General features: G+C 39.4%; 1 protein-coding gene across 3 annotated transcripts in view; it reads left to right on the forward strand.

Annotated features, from left to right (window-relative positions):
* SEPTIN7 (septin 7) overlaps nucleotides 1–19,436 on the forward strand; it is a 75,811-nt gene that overhangs the window by 8,496 nt on the left and 47,879 nt on the right. For all 3 annotated transcript variants that reach the window (XM_082753914.1, XM_082753913.1, XM_082753915.1), the window contains one exon: nucleotides 9,473–9,575. In XM_082753914.1, the coding sequence (XP_082610040.1) occupies nucleotides 9,566–9,575 (10 nt within the window). In that variant the 5' untranslated portion in view covers nucleotides 9,473–9,565. Of the gene's footprint in view, nucleotides 1–9,472; nucleotides 9,576–19,436 lie in introns of those variants that run through there.

Raw genomic sequence — 19,436 nt, forward strand, 5'->3', positions numbered from 1 at the left:
CCTTGGTAGGTTAAGAGAGAAGTCCTGCTGTTACCAGAAACACCAGGGGAGACATGCTGCAACTTCTCGCAAGGTTCTCGGGGTGTGCACTGCACCTGGAGCATGGTGAAGGTACCAGAGTCTTTCTGCATGAGTAATTGAGCTCTTTGTGCCTTATCTGCATGCTCTGGGTACTCGAAATAGGTCTGCTGGTGTTGCTGCATTTCTAGCCTAATGGGCTATTTCTTGGGTTGCCAGCCTTAAGTCTCCTTGATGAGCCAAATGGGTTTACTTCTGTATTCATGGCACAGAGCAAAAGTAGGCACAGAGTGCAGGTCTGCCTTTATCTAAGCACCCCAGTTGAAATAGGGGCAATTGGATTGCAGGAATCTTCTCTTCCTGAAAAATTCACCCCGATGTTTGGGCGGCTGTAGCTAGCCCTGGCTGCTACTGCTACTTTGCCCAAAGGTTTGGGGTGGAGAGGGAGGAAATCAGCAGCACACTTTATAGAGTGAGACCTATAAACCATAATCTATCACTACTTGCTGAGTCTTTGTTTAACTGGCTGATCTGTATGCAAATTCTGAAGGAAAATACAATCTTACTTGGATTATGTGAACCTGAAGGAGCTGAAAGTATTTTCACCAGTACCTTGGATTAAAAGGAAATGGCTAAGGATCAAAACCAATACATGGCAGCACAGCACTTAAACGTGTTTCTTAATGGTGCTGGTAGGATGCTTTGTCGCCCTTTCTACTAGGTTTCCAGCAGTGAGTAAGACTTGAAATGGTCCCCAAGTTGAGGCACTTGCTAATGTTGTGGAGAATTTCTGGTTCCTGAAAGGTGGCTCTTCTCAAACCTGTACTTTAATGGATTTCACAGGAGGTGAAAGTAGAGTGTGTGTGGTAAAACTGCCAGAAAGTTCCCACCATTTTCTTAATTCTTTTCAAGTTTATTTACATCTCTTTGGGAAACTTACACAAACCAAGTAGACAAAGGACATGTGAAATATGAAGCCAAATACAGATTTTTTTTTTTTTCTCAGAGGTTTTATATAGCAGAATCATATACAGATTTCTCTATTTTGAAATATTTTGAAACAAAGCTCCTTCATATTCTAGCTCTTTCCATGTTTCCTTTGCATCTTTCAGCTTCAAGCTTTGCCTTAGTGTTTGGATCAGCATAAACATTCAACGTTAGTAAAACTGAGGAGGCGGAGGAGTTAGGAAGAAAAGTTAGAAGTGATGGATAACACCATGTCACATTTGGTCGGAGCTCAGGCTTCTGCTGTTCTGACACTGGCACCCCTGGCTGCCTCGTGGCGACCCCTTTCTGTAGGCATCCCTGTCTTCTGTGCCTCTTCTTCACTCCTGCTTTATGGAGCAGAAGATAATCAGTCGCTTGCCATCAAATTTGATTTCAAATGGGTCGCTGCAGTTAGATGCAAGTTGCTACCTGGTGGTGTTCTGTGTGTCAGTTTCTACAACCAGACTTCAGGCCTTTTTCTTCTTTTAAAGAAAGGGTAAAGTGGGAAAATGAACAAAGAGAACAAGAAGCTTTTTAAACACACAAGATGCAATTTTACTCTTGTATTTAAAATGCAGAAGAAAGCTTCCTTTTCCTTCCATGAATTAGTTGCCTAGCTAATTCCAGTAGAGGATGACACAGAACTGTTGCTGCGTGTGGCTGGCCTGGGTGTCTTGTGGGGTCATCTTGGGCAGGACTTCCTTCAGCACGCTGCGCTTCTAGAGGCCTGCTTTTTGTAGGTTGACAACATTTTGGCTTGTTTGTTTTCCGTCCTATCCATCATTAGTTTTGTTGTTTCGGAATAGTTGGCTGGCTTCGTTTTCCTGCAGTTGTCTGCTTTCTCGCACTTGTTTGCTGGAAGAATGACAGCACTGTCTGTGGTCCCTGCAGCTACTGCAGCCTGCTCCGTTTGCTCAGGCGTGCCCTTGTATGCTGCACGCTGGCTATGAAGAGCAGCTATTTCATTTTTTATAATAGATGAACTAAGGTTTACTAGTGTGTTGGTTATATTCCTTTTGTTTTCCTTTGGAGTTTACCACTTTCCATGTGGGTGCACTGCCCGTAGCCCAGCAGATACTGTACTGCCAGCTCTTTCTGATCTCTTGCAGTGCAGAATCCTTTTGCTCTTATAAATCTCATGCGCTTCAGCACTATCTGCTAATAAACCGGATCTGAGTGTCTGGCACGGGGAGAGAGAGCGAGTCTGAAGCCAGCTGACTCTTTACTGATACTGACTCAGTGGCTACGCCCAGTGAGACTTAGAGGAACAATCTGCCTTGGAACTGCAGTCACTGCATCAGCAGTCGAAGTTACTGATTACTGACTTGATCAGTTTGCTCCTGAAGGCTGAACGAGATAGTGGTTTATTGGTAGTGGTTGCACAGTGAAAGAATTTTATCTTCTGGATCCTTTTTGACGAGTTTTAATTTTGTCTAACATAGGCAAGACCCCAGGCTTGCACTCACAAGCCAAGCTTTCCTTCTACAAAAGGTTTTTAGTAGCTTTCTGCTGTCTGCAGTTGATGTGTGCTAGAGGGAATAGAAGTGCCAGTTTCCCTTTCATCAGTGCTAGACTTGTGCTGTGCAGATTATGGCACATGTTATTGACTCTGCAGATGTTTATACTTTCAACAGTGAAAGGAAAAACATTTTTGTAGATGTTCAGCACAAGTTTAACTCTACAGCTGTAGCTGATGAGTTTCCTTTTTCAGATTGTTTTCTCCATACTTAAACTCAGTATTTGTTGTAAATGTGGATAGTGTATATCTTATTGTTTGTAAAAGCAAGATTAGGGTATTATCTATTGTAACAACAAGTGCTAGGGGTGTAGTAGCAGCATTACTGTACTAGATACTGCTACCTAAAGCTCCTATTCTAAGAACAAAAACTGTCACTTGCAAAACATGCAGTTGCTCTCTGCCTTTGGGACGAGGCAGGGCAAGATGGGTATGTGTATTAGCTGTATGCTTTATGCATTGTCTCCATATTGAAAATTGGAAAATATTCAGACTTTGTCAAGCTGTGGGAAGCTTTTAAGGCCCCGAAGATGTTGATAGGGTATCTCCTAGTCTGTCCACCCCAGTTCCTAGAAATCTAAACCTGCGGGACTTTAAACAACTAGCACTGTTGCAATGGGCAAAATTGTAATAATAATAATAATAATAAAAGTTATATCAGGTATACTTAAGGAAATAGTGCTTTATAGAGTAGTCTTTCTGTATAAAACTAGAAATTCACCTAAACTGACCCTATTTATAATGTGATGGTAAGGAACTGAATAGACATGTTGTGGCTAGAATATATGCAGAAATTAGTTAAAAGTTCTAAAAAGATGGTTTTAGCTTTATTGAAAGCAGTGTTAGAGCAGATGAAGATGCTGGACCTGCCAGAAGAAAAGAATTTTCTAAGTAAACTGCGTATAAGAGAAACTTGCCTCGTGCCTAGATACTGTACAGGAACAGACTGGCTGCGTAGCAAATGTGAATTTTAGAAAAAAATATTATGTTGGGAATGTATTCACTGTTCCAAATGCATGGAATAAGTTAAAAATGATTACCTTCTGTTTGCACTGGTAAGTGCCATTGCTATCGCATGTCTAATTTAGTAAGTAATTGTGCCCTTTCTAAGACTATTTTATGTTGCTTATAGTGTAGTCAAAGTTCAACAATTCATTCTTGGGTTTTCTGGGATGCTTCTGGAGACTTTTAAAAATGATGATAAATCCTAGAAGGAGAACAGGGGGAAAATGTATCACATTTCTTGCTTTTAGAATAACTTCGAGAAGCTCCAAAGCCCCGGTATAACAAAAGCTTTGGCTGGATCAGAGATTCCTCCAGTGTTGAACTGTTTTTTCTATTTTATCCTTTTTTCTCTCCAGCTGTCTTCATTCATATTTGCTGCTGGTTTGGCTGGGTCGTAAATCCTTCACATTTATCATAATATCCTGTAACAGACTGGCAGTGCGCAGCAGCTGCACTTACTCATGTAGGCTTTGAGCTGAGCTCTTGGCTTGCACAGAGGCAAAAAATGGCTTTAGCTCACCTTGGACTTGCAGTTCTCCTTGATAAGGGAATAAGGTGTGCTGTTTGGTCAGGCAGTGGGCATGATGGCAGTCATCTTTTGGCCCAGATGGCATTACCTGCAGAATGACTTGGAGTTCTTCTGTTCCTGGACATGGTCAGCTCAGAATAAAGGAGAGATGTAAATTACAGTGACTGGGCGACAACACAGATGATAGACTTAATGGAAGGCAAGGTAATGAGGATTTCCTGATTGCCTCCTAGGAAAGTGCCGCCTTTCTTTCTTCTCATCATTTGCATAGTTACAGCAGCTTGCTGTTGGCTATTAGTCCGCCAGGTCAAATGATGGATCTAAAAGCACCAGCTCTGCTGCTTGTTTATGTGGGCTCTGGCATTTTGCTTGGGGCAAGCCTCTGTTAAAGTAACATTGAGCATACAAAGTGGATGCATCGTAAGTCAGCTAAGGCCAACGTTAAATTGCTTGTATGACTTGCTTTCATTTGTGCTAAGTGAGAGCAGAGATGATGAATGACAATGAGGGCTTACAGGAAGATATTACAAGACTTGATTAAAGTTGATAGATAAAACGCAGTGTAGGTGAATGTAAAGTGATCCATACACAGACAGCTTTTGTGCTGTGCGCTCAGAAGGGAGCTGTGACCATCTGCTACAGTCTGGGAAAAAGGTCTTGGGCCTGTGCTGTGGTTCCCTGGAAGCCTCAGCTCAGCACTCAGCAGTAGTCAGAAAACCAAACCGGGTGTTGGGAGAAAATAAGAAAGGAACAGAGAACAGGAGATCCCATGTGATGTGGCTGTGTAGATCTGTGACTTCTTGCCTCTTGGATACCATGCATAGTTCCCACCTGACCTCTCCAGAAGCTTGCAGATCTGGAAGTGTTGCAGAAGAGCACTGGAGGTGATCAGAGGCAGAAACAGCTGCTTCTCAGAGAAGCGTGCTCGGTTATTAAGGCTGTTTTCCAACACAGGTAGCACTGTGTGCTTGGCAAACTGGAATGTCACTGTTTTTTCACAGCACTGCCTTGTTTCAAAGTTTAAAGTGGTGATGTGCAACATGATAAATGTTAGTAACTTGGTGCTTGGTATCAAAACTTTTGGGTGTTTATACTGCTGCAGTGTCTGCAGTGTTGGTTGGTCTCCCAGCCTGTACAGCTAGCTCCATTTCTGCTGCATGTGCATCTGTCCTTCCAGAGCTGCAAGGAGTGTCCTGTGCTGCCTCTTGGTTTCAGCAGGCAGAGAGGGACACTGGGACTGATGGGCAGGGCTTTGTTTTTTTGCCTCCTTGGAAGAGTGCAGCAGCAAAGAGCTAAATAGGCAGAGTTCTTGTGGCTCTGCACACTGGTACGCTGTGAGGGGGGCTGGGAAAGCAGAAGGCATACATCCCACTGGGTAGTAAAGGAGAAGGGAACCTCAATGCTGCTTCAGCTAGTATTCATGACAGTGTAAATTGTCTAGAAATAGGCTCTGAGCCTCTGGGAGTATGGAATTGATTAAAAATTGGGTGTTAGGGTTCAGTAGCATTACTGACTGCTGTCTTAGAACTTGGCAGTGAGATTTATTTATTTATTTCTTGTAACAGTATCTTGAAATGCTCCAGCACCAGAAGGTACTTGGTGGAAAAGCAAACAAACCAACCCCCAGAAATTTAAAGGGTCTTTGTGAATATGGTTTTATCGTTAAAGTATTAAAGTGTCGTGTTGGAGAGCTAGCTTGGGTCTTTTGTCATCTACAGGGTCAGATGATATTAAAAAGGCACTTAACTTGTGCACACTGATTTGTTCTTTATTTTCTGGCTGTTTAACCAAGACAGTTATGCCCAAACTTGCAGTAGTGCTTTAATGCTCAGTATGGGAAATGAAGTGAATTGGCACTGCTCACTGAATGTATAAAGTGATAAAGAAATACAAGAACCTGAGAGGTGTTCATGATGATGGTGGCTTTGATCTTTTTACCTTTTCCACTCTAAAATAAAAAGGATGTACAGTAGTGTGGTGAAATTAGATTATGTATTGTGGTGAGCACCTATGTAGAAAACAAATACCTGTGAATCTATTGCAGGTTCAGGTAGCATATGGTAAATGCTGAACATCTAGAATAGTAAGGACTACTGAGTGACCACCTGTATTGGCAAATGGTTTGCAGGCTGTGTAGCTCATTATCACGAAATGAAGCTGTCTGTATAAAACAGACTAAATCGTGGTTGCGTAAAACAGTGTATTCTAAGTATACTAGATCAAAAATATTTTGGGTAACTTTGTTGATCAAATGTAAGTAACTTTTCTTTCTTTTTCTTTCTCTCCTCACGCCACCCCTCTTAATCTCCCTGCATTGCTGCTGTGCCTATGTGGGCTCCTTGCTGTGATGGTTCACATTCATCATTTTACTGGACTACTCTTGGATGTATTCTATCCATGTCTTCAACACTGGAAATGATGGAAATGTGTTGTTTACAAAGTAGCTGTAAGTATTCCTTTGATAAAGACGTGTTACAGCTATTGTGCAAATGCAAGAAACATTAAGGCTTTAGTAGGTGAACTGAAACTGAGCTTAGGTAGCAGCTGGTTGAAAACTAAGAAGGAATAAAAGATAAGGAGAAGCTCTTGTAGGTATTGGAAACATTAGATCTCACCCTACACAGTTATCAATACAGTGGAAGCTAATACTTCAACAGAAAAGTAACTTCTTGTAAAAGCTGTTTGAGGAATTTAAGAACGTTGATTTCGTTTTTTTTTGTTGTTGTTCTGTTTAGAAACAGAAGGTTCCTGAACAACTAGGACCTTTTCAAAACCTGTACGTTGAAAGCACTGATTTTAATTGATATTGTTGTATGAGAAATCTGAGTCTGGCAACCAGCTTTGGTTTTTAGAAAGGCTCTCTTATTGGTAAAGTATAAATGCTGAAGTTAAACACAGCATTAACGCTAGGTATGACGTTTCTTCATATATCTTTCTGATTAGTGGAATTTATATTTTGTTGTCTAAAATAAAACAAATTATGGATGTAAATGTTGTACATCCACTTAATGGAGCAAACAACCTGAAAGTTGCTATATGATCTTGCTTAGCAGTTCATACTCGGCTTTCTTAAAGTTCCTAGAAGTTAAACTATTCTAAATGTGCAACTCTTATGTAAAGAGGAAGGCAAGGAGATAAGAAAAAATAATATTTTAAAACGAGTTACTTTTAAAGGCATTCTTAAAAGCAAAAGAAATAATACCTTGATATAAAGCAAGGGATAAGCTCTTTCTTGTAAGTATGACTTACATTAAAAGGCATGTAGGAATTAAAAGATGCAGGTGACTGGTCGACAAGTAGAACTACATGTATGAGGAGTGTCTGAATATGAGTAGGTCTTTTATACCTTGTAGACTGAATAGTAATTACACATCCTTAATAGTTATTAAGGACATGCCCTGTTGAGGAAAGTTTTAATGCCTTAAAGAGCATCCACCTGTCTGTGAGGTAGTCTGTGAAGCATTGGCTCCTATTTAGTGTTTTAAAATGTGACGTATTTCTCAAAAGTTGTAGTAATAGCCTGGAGAAGTAAAACGGTCCCTCGATTTTTACATTTCTGGCTGATTTTTTTTTTTTAAATCTTTTGAAACCTTTAAGATGAGACTAGTGCTGCACTTAAGGCTGAATTCAATCAAAAAGCATCTTAAAGAGTTTATTGATGACAGAAGGCAAACACTTGCACATTTGGAGAAGTACTAACATTTGTACTATTGTGTGTATTTGAACTCGAAGTTACAATGCCTGGCTTTAGCAGGCTGTCATTAAATGTTCCTCTTCATTCTCTATGAGTTAATGAATTAAAAGATACTGTGTTATTTAAACTTGAAGGAAAATTATTATATTATCACTAAATTAGAGCTGGGAATTGTTTGTTCTAGGATTTCATCCTTTCTTTCAAAACAGTTCTGCTAAATTCAGACTCTGGATTTATTTAAATTCAGTGGTAGCACCAGTATAATGTATCTTTATAGTAGCGTAATCTTGATAGAAAATAATGGTTTCTTTGCCAAATGGAGAAAGCAATTATGTCAGTTAAAGCAAAAAGTCAGTTCATTGCAATCTCACAACACTAGGAAAAGAAGCTAATTCTTATTTGCATTCAGTGACTTTAAAAGAGAGAGTTTTTCTATCCTTGCAAGGAATGTTTGCTTTAATTTAAAATAAACATATTTTTAACTCTAGAAGTTATTACTCTTAACAAGTTTACTTATTGATTTTTAGTGTTTAGAAAAAAGCATCCAAATAAACATGAGTCAACCACATACCAAATTTAAATCGACCATACTCCATCCCATGCAGTCAAGTTCTGAGGCAATAGTGCCTGTAGCAGAACAGATGACATTGTGTGTGTTTGTAGAATCCCTCTGTCCTCTTGAAGTTAATTGTGGAAAGGGGAATTCAAATTTGTAGACAGTGCTTCAGCTCCAAGGATGTGCATAAGTGCTGTAAAATCTGAAACTGATTTGATAATACTGAGGTATTATCAAATCACATCCTGTCAACTTCGGATAGATATAAAGCTTAAGGTTTTAAAGCCCTTGCTCCATGTAAAACAGTATGTTGTGTTGTGTTCAGTAGGCAATTGTGTCAAAAGTATTTTTGTTTTTTTCTGTAAAAGAACTGAATTGTCTTTTCTCAGAAGATGCTCAGGCCTGCATGATCAACAAGCCCACTGGTAGAATTCTACTAAAAGAATGGTTTAAAAGTAACATGACATGGGTGATTTCTGGAGGTTAGTCAGGTCTAGCAGAGTGATGGAGAGGCATTTTAACCACATTCAACGTTTTTAATGTTGTGAGAAGGAGTAATGGGTAACATCTGAAATTCTCATCTCTTTTCATAGTAGGCAATATTTTGAATGACTCCTTCAGAGTGCAAGCCAACTGAAGTTTTGCCTGTGTGAAGGGTTTGTTGCGATACATGCTGCATTAGTATACATCAGAAACAGATTTACCACTAAAAGATTAATAAAGGCTTCCAACTGTGTGATGCAGGAGAAGCGACTGCCAAGTTAGTCCTGATAATATTGGGGCAGTACCAGCACAACTCTCAAAACTGTAGAAGAGCTACACTCATACTACTTACCTGTGTTTCAAATGGGTGTTGTACAAAGTTGAGTATATTTTAATGTTTGCACTGTTACACTATTGTGCTTGCACAGCAATTACATGGCAGTTGAACTTGCTAACTTTCTGTGCCAGTCTCTTAGCAATCCAGTCAAAAAAAAAAAAACGCTAGGGTTTCCTGTTTGTTGCTGCAGTACATTGCATGGTCTTTGATGTAGGCAGCTTAGGGTTTTGAGAGGTAGGATAGATAGCACCCTTCTTTGAAAATGAAGCAAACTGTTAAATAGCTTGAAATACAAGCACAATAAGAAGCTTTTCTTTTAACTTTTTCTTCAAAATATCTCATCTTAGCAACAGAAGAACCTTGAAGGATATGTGGGGTTTGCAAATCTTCCAAATCAAGTATACCGGAAGTCTGTGAAGAGAGGATTTGAGTTCACACTCATGGTAGTAGGTATGTTTCTTTTTTATTCATTCAGTGGTGATCACTGGAAGTATGTTGGCATAGTTCTTAAAATTTAACATGATGATGTAAGTATATTTTTCTGTGATCTCATGAGAAAAATGTCTTCATTTCCATACTGTTAAGTCCATAGTGTTCAAAAGAACAGGTCTTGTGCAAGTAGGAAAGAATGAGAATGAAGAGCTGTACAGTTCATAGAGCTTAAGAAACAGGGCCAGTGTGGCTCTTGTCTAAGATGTATACTTGCAACTATGACAGAATATAAATAATTTGAGCTTTTTTTTTTTTCATTTGAATAAAAAATGGAACTGCTTTTAAAATTGTGAATGCAGCATGATGACCTGAGATCCAAAAGTAAAGCTGGAGTCTTTCTTTGAACATCACCATTCAGCACGATCCCATGTATCCTGCATTTCTGTGGCCACAAAACTGTGCTACAAAATCAAAGCTTTAATTTAAACAAACCTTTCTAGCTTGTATGGTTGCAAAGAAAACCAAATGTAAACAGTTGGTTCCCTATGGACTACAGAGAATTTGAAACTGTAGTTAGAATGGATGAAGAGTGCTGGGCATAATGGTTCATTTAGGCTTTGGTGATGACCCAAATTATTACCTGTCCTGCTAGGACATCCGATTTCCCTTCCCCCCCCCCCCCCCCCTTTGAGTATTTGAATTGTAGTAGATCATTATTAAGGTTTAGGTATATCTGTACCCAACTGATGCATATGTACTGGTTATGTGACTCACTTTTGTCATGCTAATGGTTAAAATTATTAAAACAAACAAAAGAAACTTTGTAATAGTCATCTGTCTCCTTGATGTCTTCCTTTATCTTGTAATTTGGGTAGCTTGCTTAATGCTTTGATGTTTTGTCATCAATACAATGGTTGTATCGTGCAGTCATTATGGATATGTAACAAAACTGCTGTTGACGGAATTAGAAATTAAGGTCAAATATCAGTTTATTTTGATGTCAGAGTGAGAATTTCAAAATTTTAGTGTTGCTTTTTTCTTTTGCAACTTGAAGTCCCATCGTAATCTATCATCCAACTACATAATGATAGTTACAAAACTGTTCAGTCTTAAAATTTGGTTTTCCATTATTGTCCGGGGGGGGGGGGGGGGGGAGAAAGGGAAGGCAGAAAGGAGGAAATGATTTTTGTAAATTTTAAACAAAATGGGCTGTAATTTGCAGTTCAGTGTTTCATTCCTGCAAAAACCAAGTCACTTAAAATGCAAATAATACATGTAGTGAATGTATTAGAGCTGTAGAAAATGCATACAGTTAATTTACAGTTCTTTTGCCTGTTTAATTTAATAATTTAATTTAATAACTTATGGCTTAATGAAATTGCATTTAGGAAAATGGTAGAAGATTGTGTTCTTTGTTCTAAAATTTGATGGGAAATGAGATCTCAATTAGAAAATTTTGTTACTCCTTTTATACTTAGTACTGTTTTTATACATAATAGTAAGACTTCATTTGTAAGCAAATTTGTCCCATTGTGTGGATATTCACTGAGGGAGGTTGTCAGTAATATTCTAAATTTGGCTGTTGTTTTCCCCCCACCCCAAATACAGAAGTCAACACTATGTGATCGTTTGGTACTAATATCATGGGGGTGGTGTTTTTTTTCTCCTGGTACTTCAGTGATGCATCTAGTAATGCATGTGCTGAAAAGACATGTTTTTTAAATACTAAGCTGAAATAGTTTATATTTTACTGGGTGCTGCTGTTGGTAGAAATTGACCTGTAGTGGGCAGTTTGATTTGTAATAGTAATCAGCTGTTGTTGCATTTTTTGCTTTGAGGTAGTGTACTCTGGGTTGGGCTAGGTTCTTCAGCTGACATGAGGGTATGGTTCTGCAGTAGTAAAGGGAGCTATCTATAATCTATTTATTAAGACTTCAAAGTTTCAGAATGTAGTGCTAATCTGTATATGGTCAGTGCTGGCTGAATAAGAACACTGTATCATCTCTTTGTGAAAATCCAAAATATCTTTTGCTTTTTGTGCTGCCAAGAGTCATGTGTGCGTAGCTGCCTTTTACTGTAGATTGCACAATCACTAGTCTGCTGGCTGTGCTATATTTATAGATGCTTCAACGTCAGTATATCATCTGTTTGGTCTGAAATGAAAAACAGGGACCAGTGCTTCTGGTTGCTACAGATACAAGGGAGCGTATTGCAGTCTGTGCCCAGCAGTTTCCAGGTGTTGATGAGGCTTACCATTGCAGCTAATTCATTTGTATAGGTACTGCTTCCTACTTGTTCACTTAGTCTGCAATTACCAATTCACCGTACTGGATTTGTGTAGCAAGATAGAGGGCTTTTGAAATTAGGCGAGCATAAGGCCCAGTGGCTGTTGAAGAAGCTGGTTTCTGGAGCAGATCCAGGATGCAGATGCTCCTTACTGGAGCTGATGGATGGTGGTTGTGGGCATGCTTTGGAAGTGGCTCTGTTTCAGCCGTGTGGGCAGCGGGCTGTCCTGTAACATGGTCTGAGTCGAGCCTGGTGAGATTCGTGTATTGCTAGGGAGGTCTTTTCTGTAAACACAGCTGCTAATTCCAAGGCGTTTATGTTAAGTGTTTGAAATGCATGTAAAGATAAATCATTGCTGTTAATATATATCCTCATTTGTATTTAATGTTTTGGGAATCATTGTAAAGCTAACCTTAACAGGAACTGGCATTACTCTGCAGCCTTGGCTCTGCAACTTTGGCTCTATAGCTCATTGGCTATATTCATTTTTTTTCTCCAAATTGTGTTGTTTTGTTTGGTAGAGTTTGTAAACTTTTCTTAGGAAACTGAAGACTGAGCCCTTTTTTCCTACTTGATCATGTGTAATTAGGACATTATTTTGTGTTTAAAACCTTCACGGGACTGTGAATTCTGGATTGGACCTATTCTAAAAGGCCAATCAGTATTTTAAATTAAATCCCACTATTTTTGAAATTCTCTTTGTAGAATGAAGGCTAACAGGTGCCTGCTCTGAGGATAAGACATCAAGGAGGCAGAAATACGCAGTGAAAGCTTAAGTCTTGATGCGTTCAAAAGAAGACATAATGCTTTAATACAAACTACTTCTACATTTTGAATATTTAAAGCTCACCACTTGCAAAATTGTCAAGTTTGCAGGCTATTACCGTTGTAATTTTGTGTAATCTCTTCACATATAAGATGGTTGGACTCTCCACTGTTTCAACAATATAATACATCATCTAAATATTAAGACTGTAGTCTCCTGTCTCCCTTTCTCAGTCTTTTTTTTTTTTTTTTTTGAGGAAAGTGCCTGCTGAAGTCAAACTTACAAGAGAAATTCTGGTAGTAATACTACCATGGTTGGGAGCTCACAATTAAGGAAATCTTAATTGTGAAATTGTAGTTGTCTGCTTATTAATATAATTACACTTGGATAAGTAGTGGGTGTGTTTGTTTTTTTTTTTGTTTTGTTTCAGGGTAATGAGGTGTGGAATAAGACGTGTTACTTTTCACTGTGGTCTTTTGTCTAAGCACTGAATCAGAAAATCCCTCTTGTTCTTGTACTGAAATTATACTGGTATGTTTTGAAATAACACCCAAGTAAATACAGTCATAATCTTTTTAAATTATTTTTCACCTATATTCTCAAGGTACTTCAGCATAATTATTTGGGGTAGCTTTTCTTAGAGCAATATGCTTTTAGGTGTTTGGGTGTCATGACTCTTATTGGAGGTTGGACTTTTAAATTTTGTTGGAAATCATCAGCTTTTCTCCCGTGTGCAGAAGCCTTCCAGGCAGGTGGCTTTCCAGAAGGCATTTCTACACAGTTCCTGTTTCTTGAATGACTGTGTGGTAGCTCTGACTCGGAGAGCTGTTTTGAACCCTTTGCTGTAGCAAATTGTCTGTTTTGCTTTCTAATTGTTGCTTTACCCTTGTACCTCACCTGTGGATTACAGCTTAAAGGAAAATATACAGTACTGTGATAGCATTTTGTTTATAATTACATGCAAACATTAAAACGTTCTGGTTTAAATATGGCTTTTTGGCTTGGACACAAAGTAGAAGCTGTATTTTGCAGGACGTGAAGTTACCTTAAAGAAAAAGCACACTTGAGTTTTAAAATGACTTTACTCGTCCCTGAAGAAAACTTTGACGAGTTTCATAGTGGTACCTTGTGATGATGGATCATGTTCTGGTGAGAATTACCCTTCTGTTCACTTTCTGCTGCAGTTTGTTTATCAGGCCAGCAGGCATGCCGACCGCCTCAGATGCTCATGTGGACTTGTCTTCTGCCGATGCATGGCTTCCTGTCCTCCCCAGCTGCACTTTAGAGCCAGGAACAAAACCATCAAGTATATGACAGGATAGGAAAAATAATTAAGTGAAAAATAACATTGGACAGGCAGTCCAACCACTTGAGGATGTTTCCGGTTGTTGTTGATCTGCTGTGGTTTGAAATGCTCTTAATTAAGGTTTCTTTATTGCCTCTACTACCACAGTATCTGAGTGTATGTTTGGGCTTTTATGTGTCCTTCATATTTGGTTTGCTTGGATTAACAAAGAGTATTCAGTGATGCTGACTATTCAGTGCCTAACTGAGCCATTATATTTGAGGCATGAAGGCTCTATTGTCATACAAATACAGTTTATGTTAAAACACATTTCGCTTTTAGACCTAGATGGGAAGAAAAGAGAGTTCTGATCTTCCCAGTCAATTCTCAGCTTTCTTTGGTTGTGTGGTTGTATTACCAGTTACAGAGCTCTTCCTTGTCTATGTACAGTCAGGGGTGTACCCTGGCACATGCATCTATCTCAGAAGCAAAAAGCTTCTTAAAGAAAGGAGCTACCAGAGCTTGCTTAGTCTTGAATGTGTCCTGCCTCCATGCTGCCATTTCCCCTGTAACTTCCATTCCTCAAAATACCTCAATTTCTCCAGTCCTCTCCTCCAACCTTTGTTACAGTCGTGTGTTCTGTACTGCTGCCTTGGCTGTGGCCCGTTTGGGGCTCCTTGCACGATGATCTTGCTGTACCAGTTGGCTGGTGCCAGGTCAGCGCTCTCCCAGTTCCCACTGTTGCCCGTTCTGTAAAGAAAAGTGTTTGTGTCCACCCCTTGTGGAGCAGACGTGACTCCCTTAGGAAACCAGATAAAAAGATTTCAACTTAGAGGTGTTCTGTTGACTGGATGGTGAGGTTTCAGTGAAGTACAGAAACAAGAAAGGGCCTTTGAAGAATGTTTTGACCTAAAAAAATTACTGTCTTTCACATACTGGCTGTGTGGATTCAACATGTTCCAGTGATGATGTCTACAGAGCATTAAAATGGATAGCTTAATCCTTGCCCCTAACCAACACACCCCCAAAGCAAGACACGTAGAATTCAGGAGAACTTGTGGATGTGCAAGGTGCAGAAAACTGGTGGAGCCTAGGATGGAGCCGGGGTATTCCTAAAGGTGTCACATGCCTTGGTGTTGGATTAACGCCTGACCACAGAATCACAGAATGGCTGAGGCTGGAAGGGACCATCTAGTCCAATGCCCCTGCCATATCCAGGGATGCCACCCACTGGATCAGGTTATTCAAGGCCCCATCCAGCCTGGCCTTGAACACCTCCAGGGATGGGGCATCCACAGCTTCTCTGGGCAACCTGTGCCAGTGCCTCACCACCCTTCTGCAGTGAAGAATTTCCTCCTAATGCCTAGTCTATCCTCTTTTAGTTTAACACCATTCCCCCTTGTCCTATGCCTTCTTAAGGGTAAGAGGTAAAAATGGTGTAAAATGGGCCTGATTTCTACCCCAAATGGAGCCCCTTTCATCTGAGAAGCTTCCTGTGCTGCTCTGTGGAGAGAAGCCCATGCTGGAGCAGTCTGCTCCTGAAGGACTGCACCCTGTGGTACGGAAATTAGCGTGACTGTCATGAGAAGATGCTGACATGAAATGGCTGCTCCACACCAACAGGAGCAATGTCTGCCAGGCTGGGGTCCAGGCCGGGAGCTCAGCCTTTGGCCTTGAAACTGCACCTGGGAGCCAGGGCCATCCTTGGTGTGCAGCTGGACACCTGAGCACCAGAGATGCCCTGAAGAGACCATCAAGGAGGACACAAGAATCTGGGGAACAAATGACCAAAACCTGATGGAGAAAGCAAAACTTTCTACATCGTATTATTGTTGAATTTATTGTTGTGTTTAGTGTTGCTAAAAGTCAGTTAGTGTTTATCTAGAAACCCTAGCTCTTCATGTAGTCTCACAAATTGCTCACTGTAGTGTTTTTTTCAGTCCATATGAAAAAAAAATCACCTTAATTTTTGTTAAACTGCTTTTAAGCGTTTTCCTTGCTCACTGTGCAATAGTTTAGGCTTGCGCCTAAGAAAAATTGTAGAGACTATAATGGCTAAAAGTGAATCTGATATTTAAAACAGCAGTTCTTCAATACTCATTTTCTTTAAATTAGCAATTTACAACATTAGTTGGGAATGTAGTGCTCACTGCATAGGTCTTAATAGCTTTTGGCGTTGTTTTTTTCTTTTTTAATTTATTAACTGTTTGGATGCCATGCTTGCTGACTAGATTATATGATGGCCAACCTGAGCATAGTATCTCCTCCCAGATGCCGTACCTGTATGTTCTGTGCTTTGCCTGTGCATGTAAAATATGCAATCATATGACTACAGAGTCCTGATGACTATGTGCCAAGTGTATTATATTCAAATATTGTTTTGAAAGTTGAGGAAGCAGCTGAGGAAAGGTTTTATGAAGCTTTCTTTGTGTATTTAACTCAACCAAACTGTTTCTTGTTGTGGCAGTGTTTTGGTCAAAACCTAATTTTTATTGTAATGTGTATGTTTGTCTCCTCACAGAGGTTTTGAGGGAAGAGACTTGCAGCAAACTTTGTGAATATGAACTCGTAACTTGTCAAAAAGCTGCGTATAACCCATGTGGTTTTTATTTCTTTGAACAAATGGTGATTCTTTTAAAAAACATTTTCTTTTTTTTTTCTGTTTCATGTATCATTTTGTTGTCAGCCTCATAATAAATTATATGAAATCTTTTACTTCTATTTGTATTGAAAATAGTGTTTCCAAGGGATAGATTCAGGGAATTTCATGAAAACCTAATGAGGTACTGTGCTGTACACTGTGTAGGTGTTATTCTCTCTGTCTTTTTTCAGCTTTCTGGAGTTTTCCAATACAAACCCATATAATTAACCCTTTTCTTTCATCGTAGTTGTTTTCAAGCCTGTTGTAAACTTCTTTCCATGTATCTATGGAAATATTTTTTCTTTGTTTCCCTTCTGCTAGCTTATCAGTTTTTCAGTGTATATAAAGATGTCCTTGCTAAATTCACCCATCTGTGCACGTGTGTGCATGTACACAAACGCTGTTACTAAGCTGGTATTTCCTATATTGCAGTCCTTTTGTTGAACCCTTCTCATGGTGAGATCAGCATTTGGATCTGGTTCTTGTTCCTTTTGGTTAGAGGTTTGAGGTTTGCAACTTAACTGAAATGAACAAAGCTTTTTTTTCTTTTTTTTTTTTTAACATTAGAGTGATTGGCCATTGCGTGGTGTCCTAGTCTTGCTGTTGTACGTACTTGGATGTGATGGTGTTTAAAGTAACACGCAAATTCAACCTGGTCTTAAGGAGGTACCTAACTAGCAGATGTGTTTTGCTGCTTAACTTGGTTATCAGATGGCTGATGTTTGATTCAAACCTCAGAAGCCATCAGATTGTCCCGAGCTTTTGTAGTGCATTGGTATGAGCAAAATGTTGCGCGTCTTGTAAGTAATGATGGGTTTCAAAGTTGTGTGGTTAGTATCCCTTTTCTTTGCCTTGGATAATCAGGTGCCAGTTCATTGCTGGGCTGCTTCTGGGGCAGTGTTTGCCACAACCCTGGAGTTAGATTCAAAGCACGTTTTCTTTTCTTTGTTTGCTTTAATAAACGTGCTGTGTGGGTTGAAAATAGCTTGTCTCTTCCTGTTGGCTAAAAACGATAGGTGTGGCCTGCTGTATCAAAAAATGCTGAAAATTTCATGAATGAGTAGGTTAATCTTGTGACCGAAGTGATATTCTTGGATGGAGTATTTATGGTCCAAGCTTCCAATTGTAGTAAAGCCGCAGTGACCCATTAAATATGACCCTTCTGATCCAATGTACATATTTTCCCTCTGGCTGATTTGCCATAGCCAGCTCACATCTTTACTGTGACTCCATTTGAAGCTGTTAAATTTAGTTTATTTCTCCAGTGTTTTTGTGTGTAGTATGGCTATTGCATGCAAATGTTTCATTTGTGGTTTTTTTTTGGGTCCTTTTCTATTGAGCTTCTGAGTATGTTTACTGACAGGTTTGAGTTTATACCTTGCTCCTGCCTAGGATTATTTTTATTAAAGAGAATGAACATGTTCTAGGAAGAATTTCTCTTCACTTCTGTTGTGATGTTGGTGGTGTCTGATGTTTTTCTTCGTTCGCTTGCTTTTTTATAATACCTAGGCCAGAGCAGTTCGATTTGTCAGTGCTTGAAGGGGAGCAAGGCTGCACAAGTTGCATGTTTCATCAAATTAATTTTTCTGTTTAGTTTCTTCTTAGCTTTGACTTCTATCCCGGCCTTTCAATGCAGCTGTTTTTGTTACATGTATCAAAAATGCAAATAGAAGAACTCTTAAACTATCTTGAAATGATGCTACGTGTCTGTCAGTGTTGATGTAAGCATCTCAAGTATGTAATGACATTGTTCAACGTACCAGGCTTAACAGGAAGAAGGAACTAAGAGGTTTTAGGGTTTTTAGTGTTTTGCTTTTGTTTGTTTGTTTTTGGAGGGGCCCAACTTCCTAATTTCACAAGCAGCTTTGGCATTCTATCACTGTAGTTTCAGCCTTCATCAGTGATGAGGCTTTGAGCCAAAAATTATGTTGACAGCTTAAAACAAAACTTTGAATGTGTCGAAGCTAATGCAGTGTGCATCATTCAAGTACATCTTTCATTAATGAAAAGCAAGTGTTTTGCAGGGTGCCCTCCAGAAGGGCAGAAAGAGTCTGTGATTTAAGGGAATTGAGCTGTTGGCCTTCCTCGGAATGAGACGCAGCCCAACTGAAGTGCAGAAAAGGGCAACAAGTCAGTTCTAGCGGCACCTGGCTAGTGTTGTATTTCTTGGGGCACGTGAAGCCAAGCTGTTTTCTATGTAAGGTAACAGCTTGGTTACTTGACAAGAATCTGAGGCGTTCTCAGATGACCTCAGTAGCTGCAAACTGCAGTTCAGTTCTCTTTAAGATAGCAATTTTGCAGTCTGAAGTCATCATCTGTTAAGTTTTGAATTCATAGGCTGATCCTGGATCTTGGGTCTGTTTTCTGTAGCTAGATGTACTTAAATAGCAAATCAGTGGTCTGAAGGCAGTTTCTGGAATGTTTGTGGGGCACTTTCCAGAAGAGACTAACAAGCATTGTGTTTAAACTAAGAACTGTAAAACAAACCGCTGCTGAAAAATGTTGTAATTATTACATAAGCAGTTGGTGGTACTTGATAAGCTGAAATGGCACGGACTTGAACAACAAATACATGAATAGGAATAGATTGCACATGCATTGATTATTATTGCTGCCTTTATCCACATTGCCCCTATTTTCAGGAGAGGAATAATGTTTTATATTCAAAAGCAAGTTAGGGAGCCATATGTTTTTGAAGCAACTGAAATCTTGTTTGTTCTGATGTTTGGATCATACTGCCATGGATCTCTTTTTGCCTAAAATCCGTATGTTTTTTGTTGTTGTTGTTCATGAACATTACTAGCTTGTGGTAAAACAAAAAGTTGTGTTGTTTTTACTGTGGTTGAAAGGTTATCTAGGACCTGGTTTTCACCCATCAGACCAACAGTTCAGCAAGTTAAA

The sequence above is a fragment of the Aythya marila genome (genome assembly GCF_965140915.1).
Source record: "Aythya marila genome assembly, chromosome: 2".
Classification (NCBI taxonomy): domain Eukaryota; kingdom Metazoa; phylum Chordata; class Aves; order Anseriformes; family Anatidae; genus Aythya; species Aythya marila.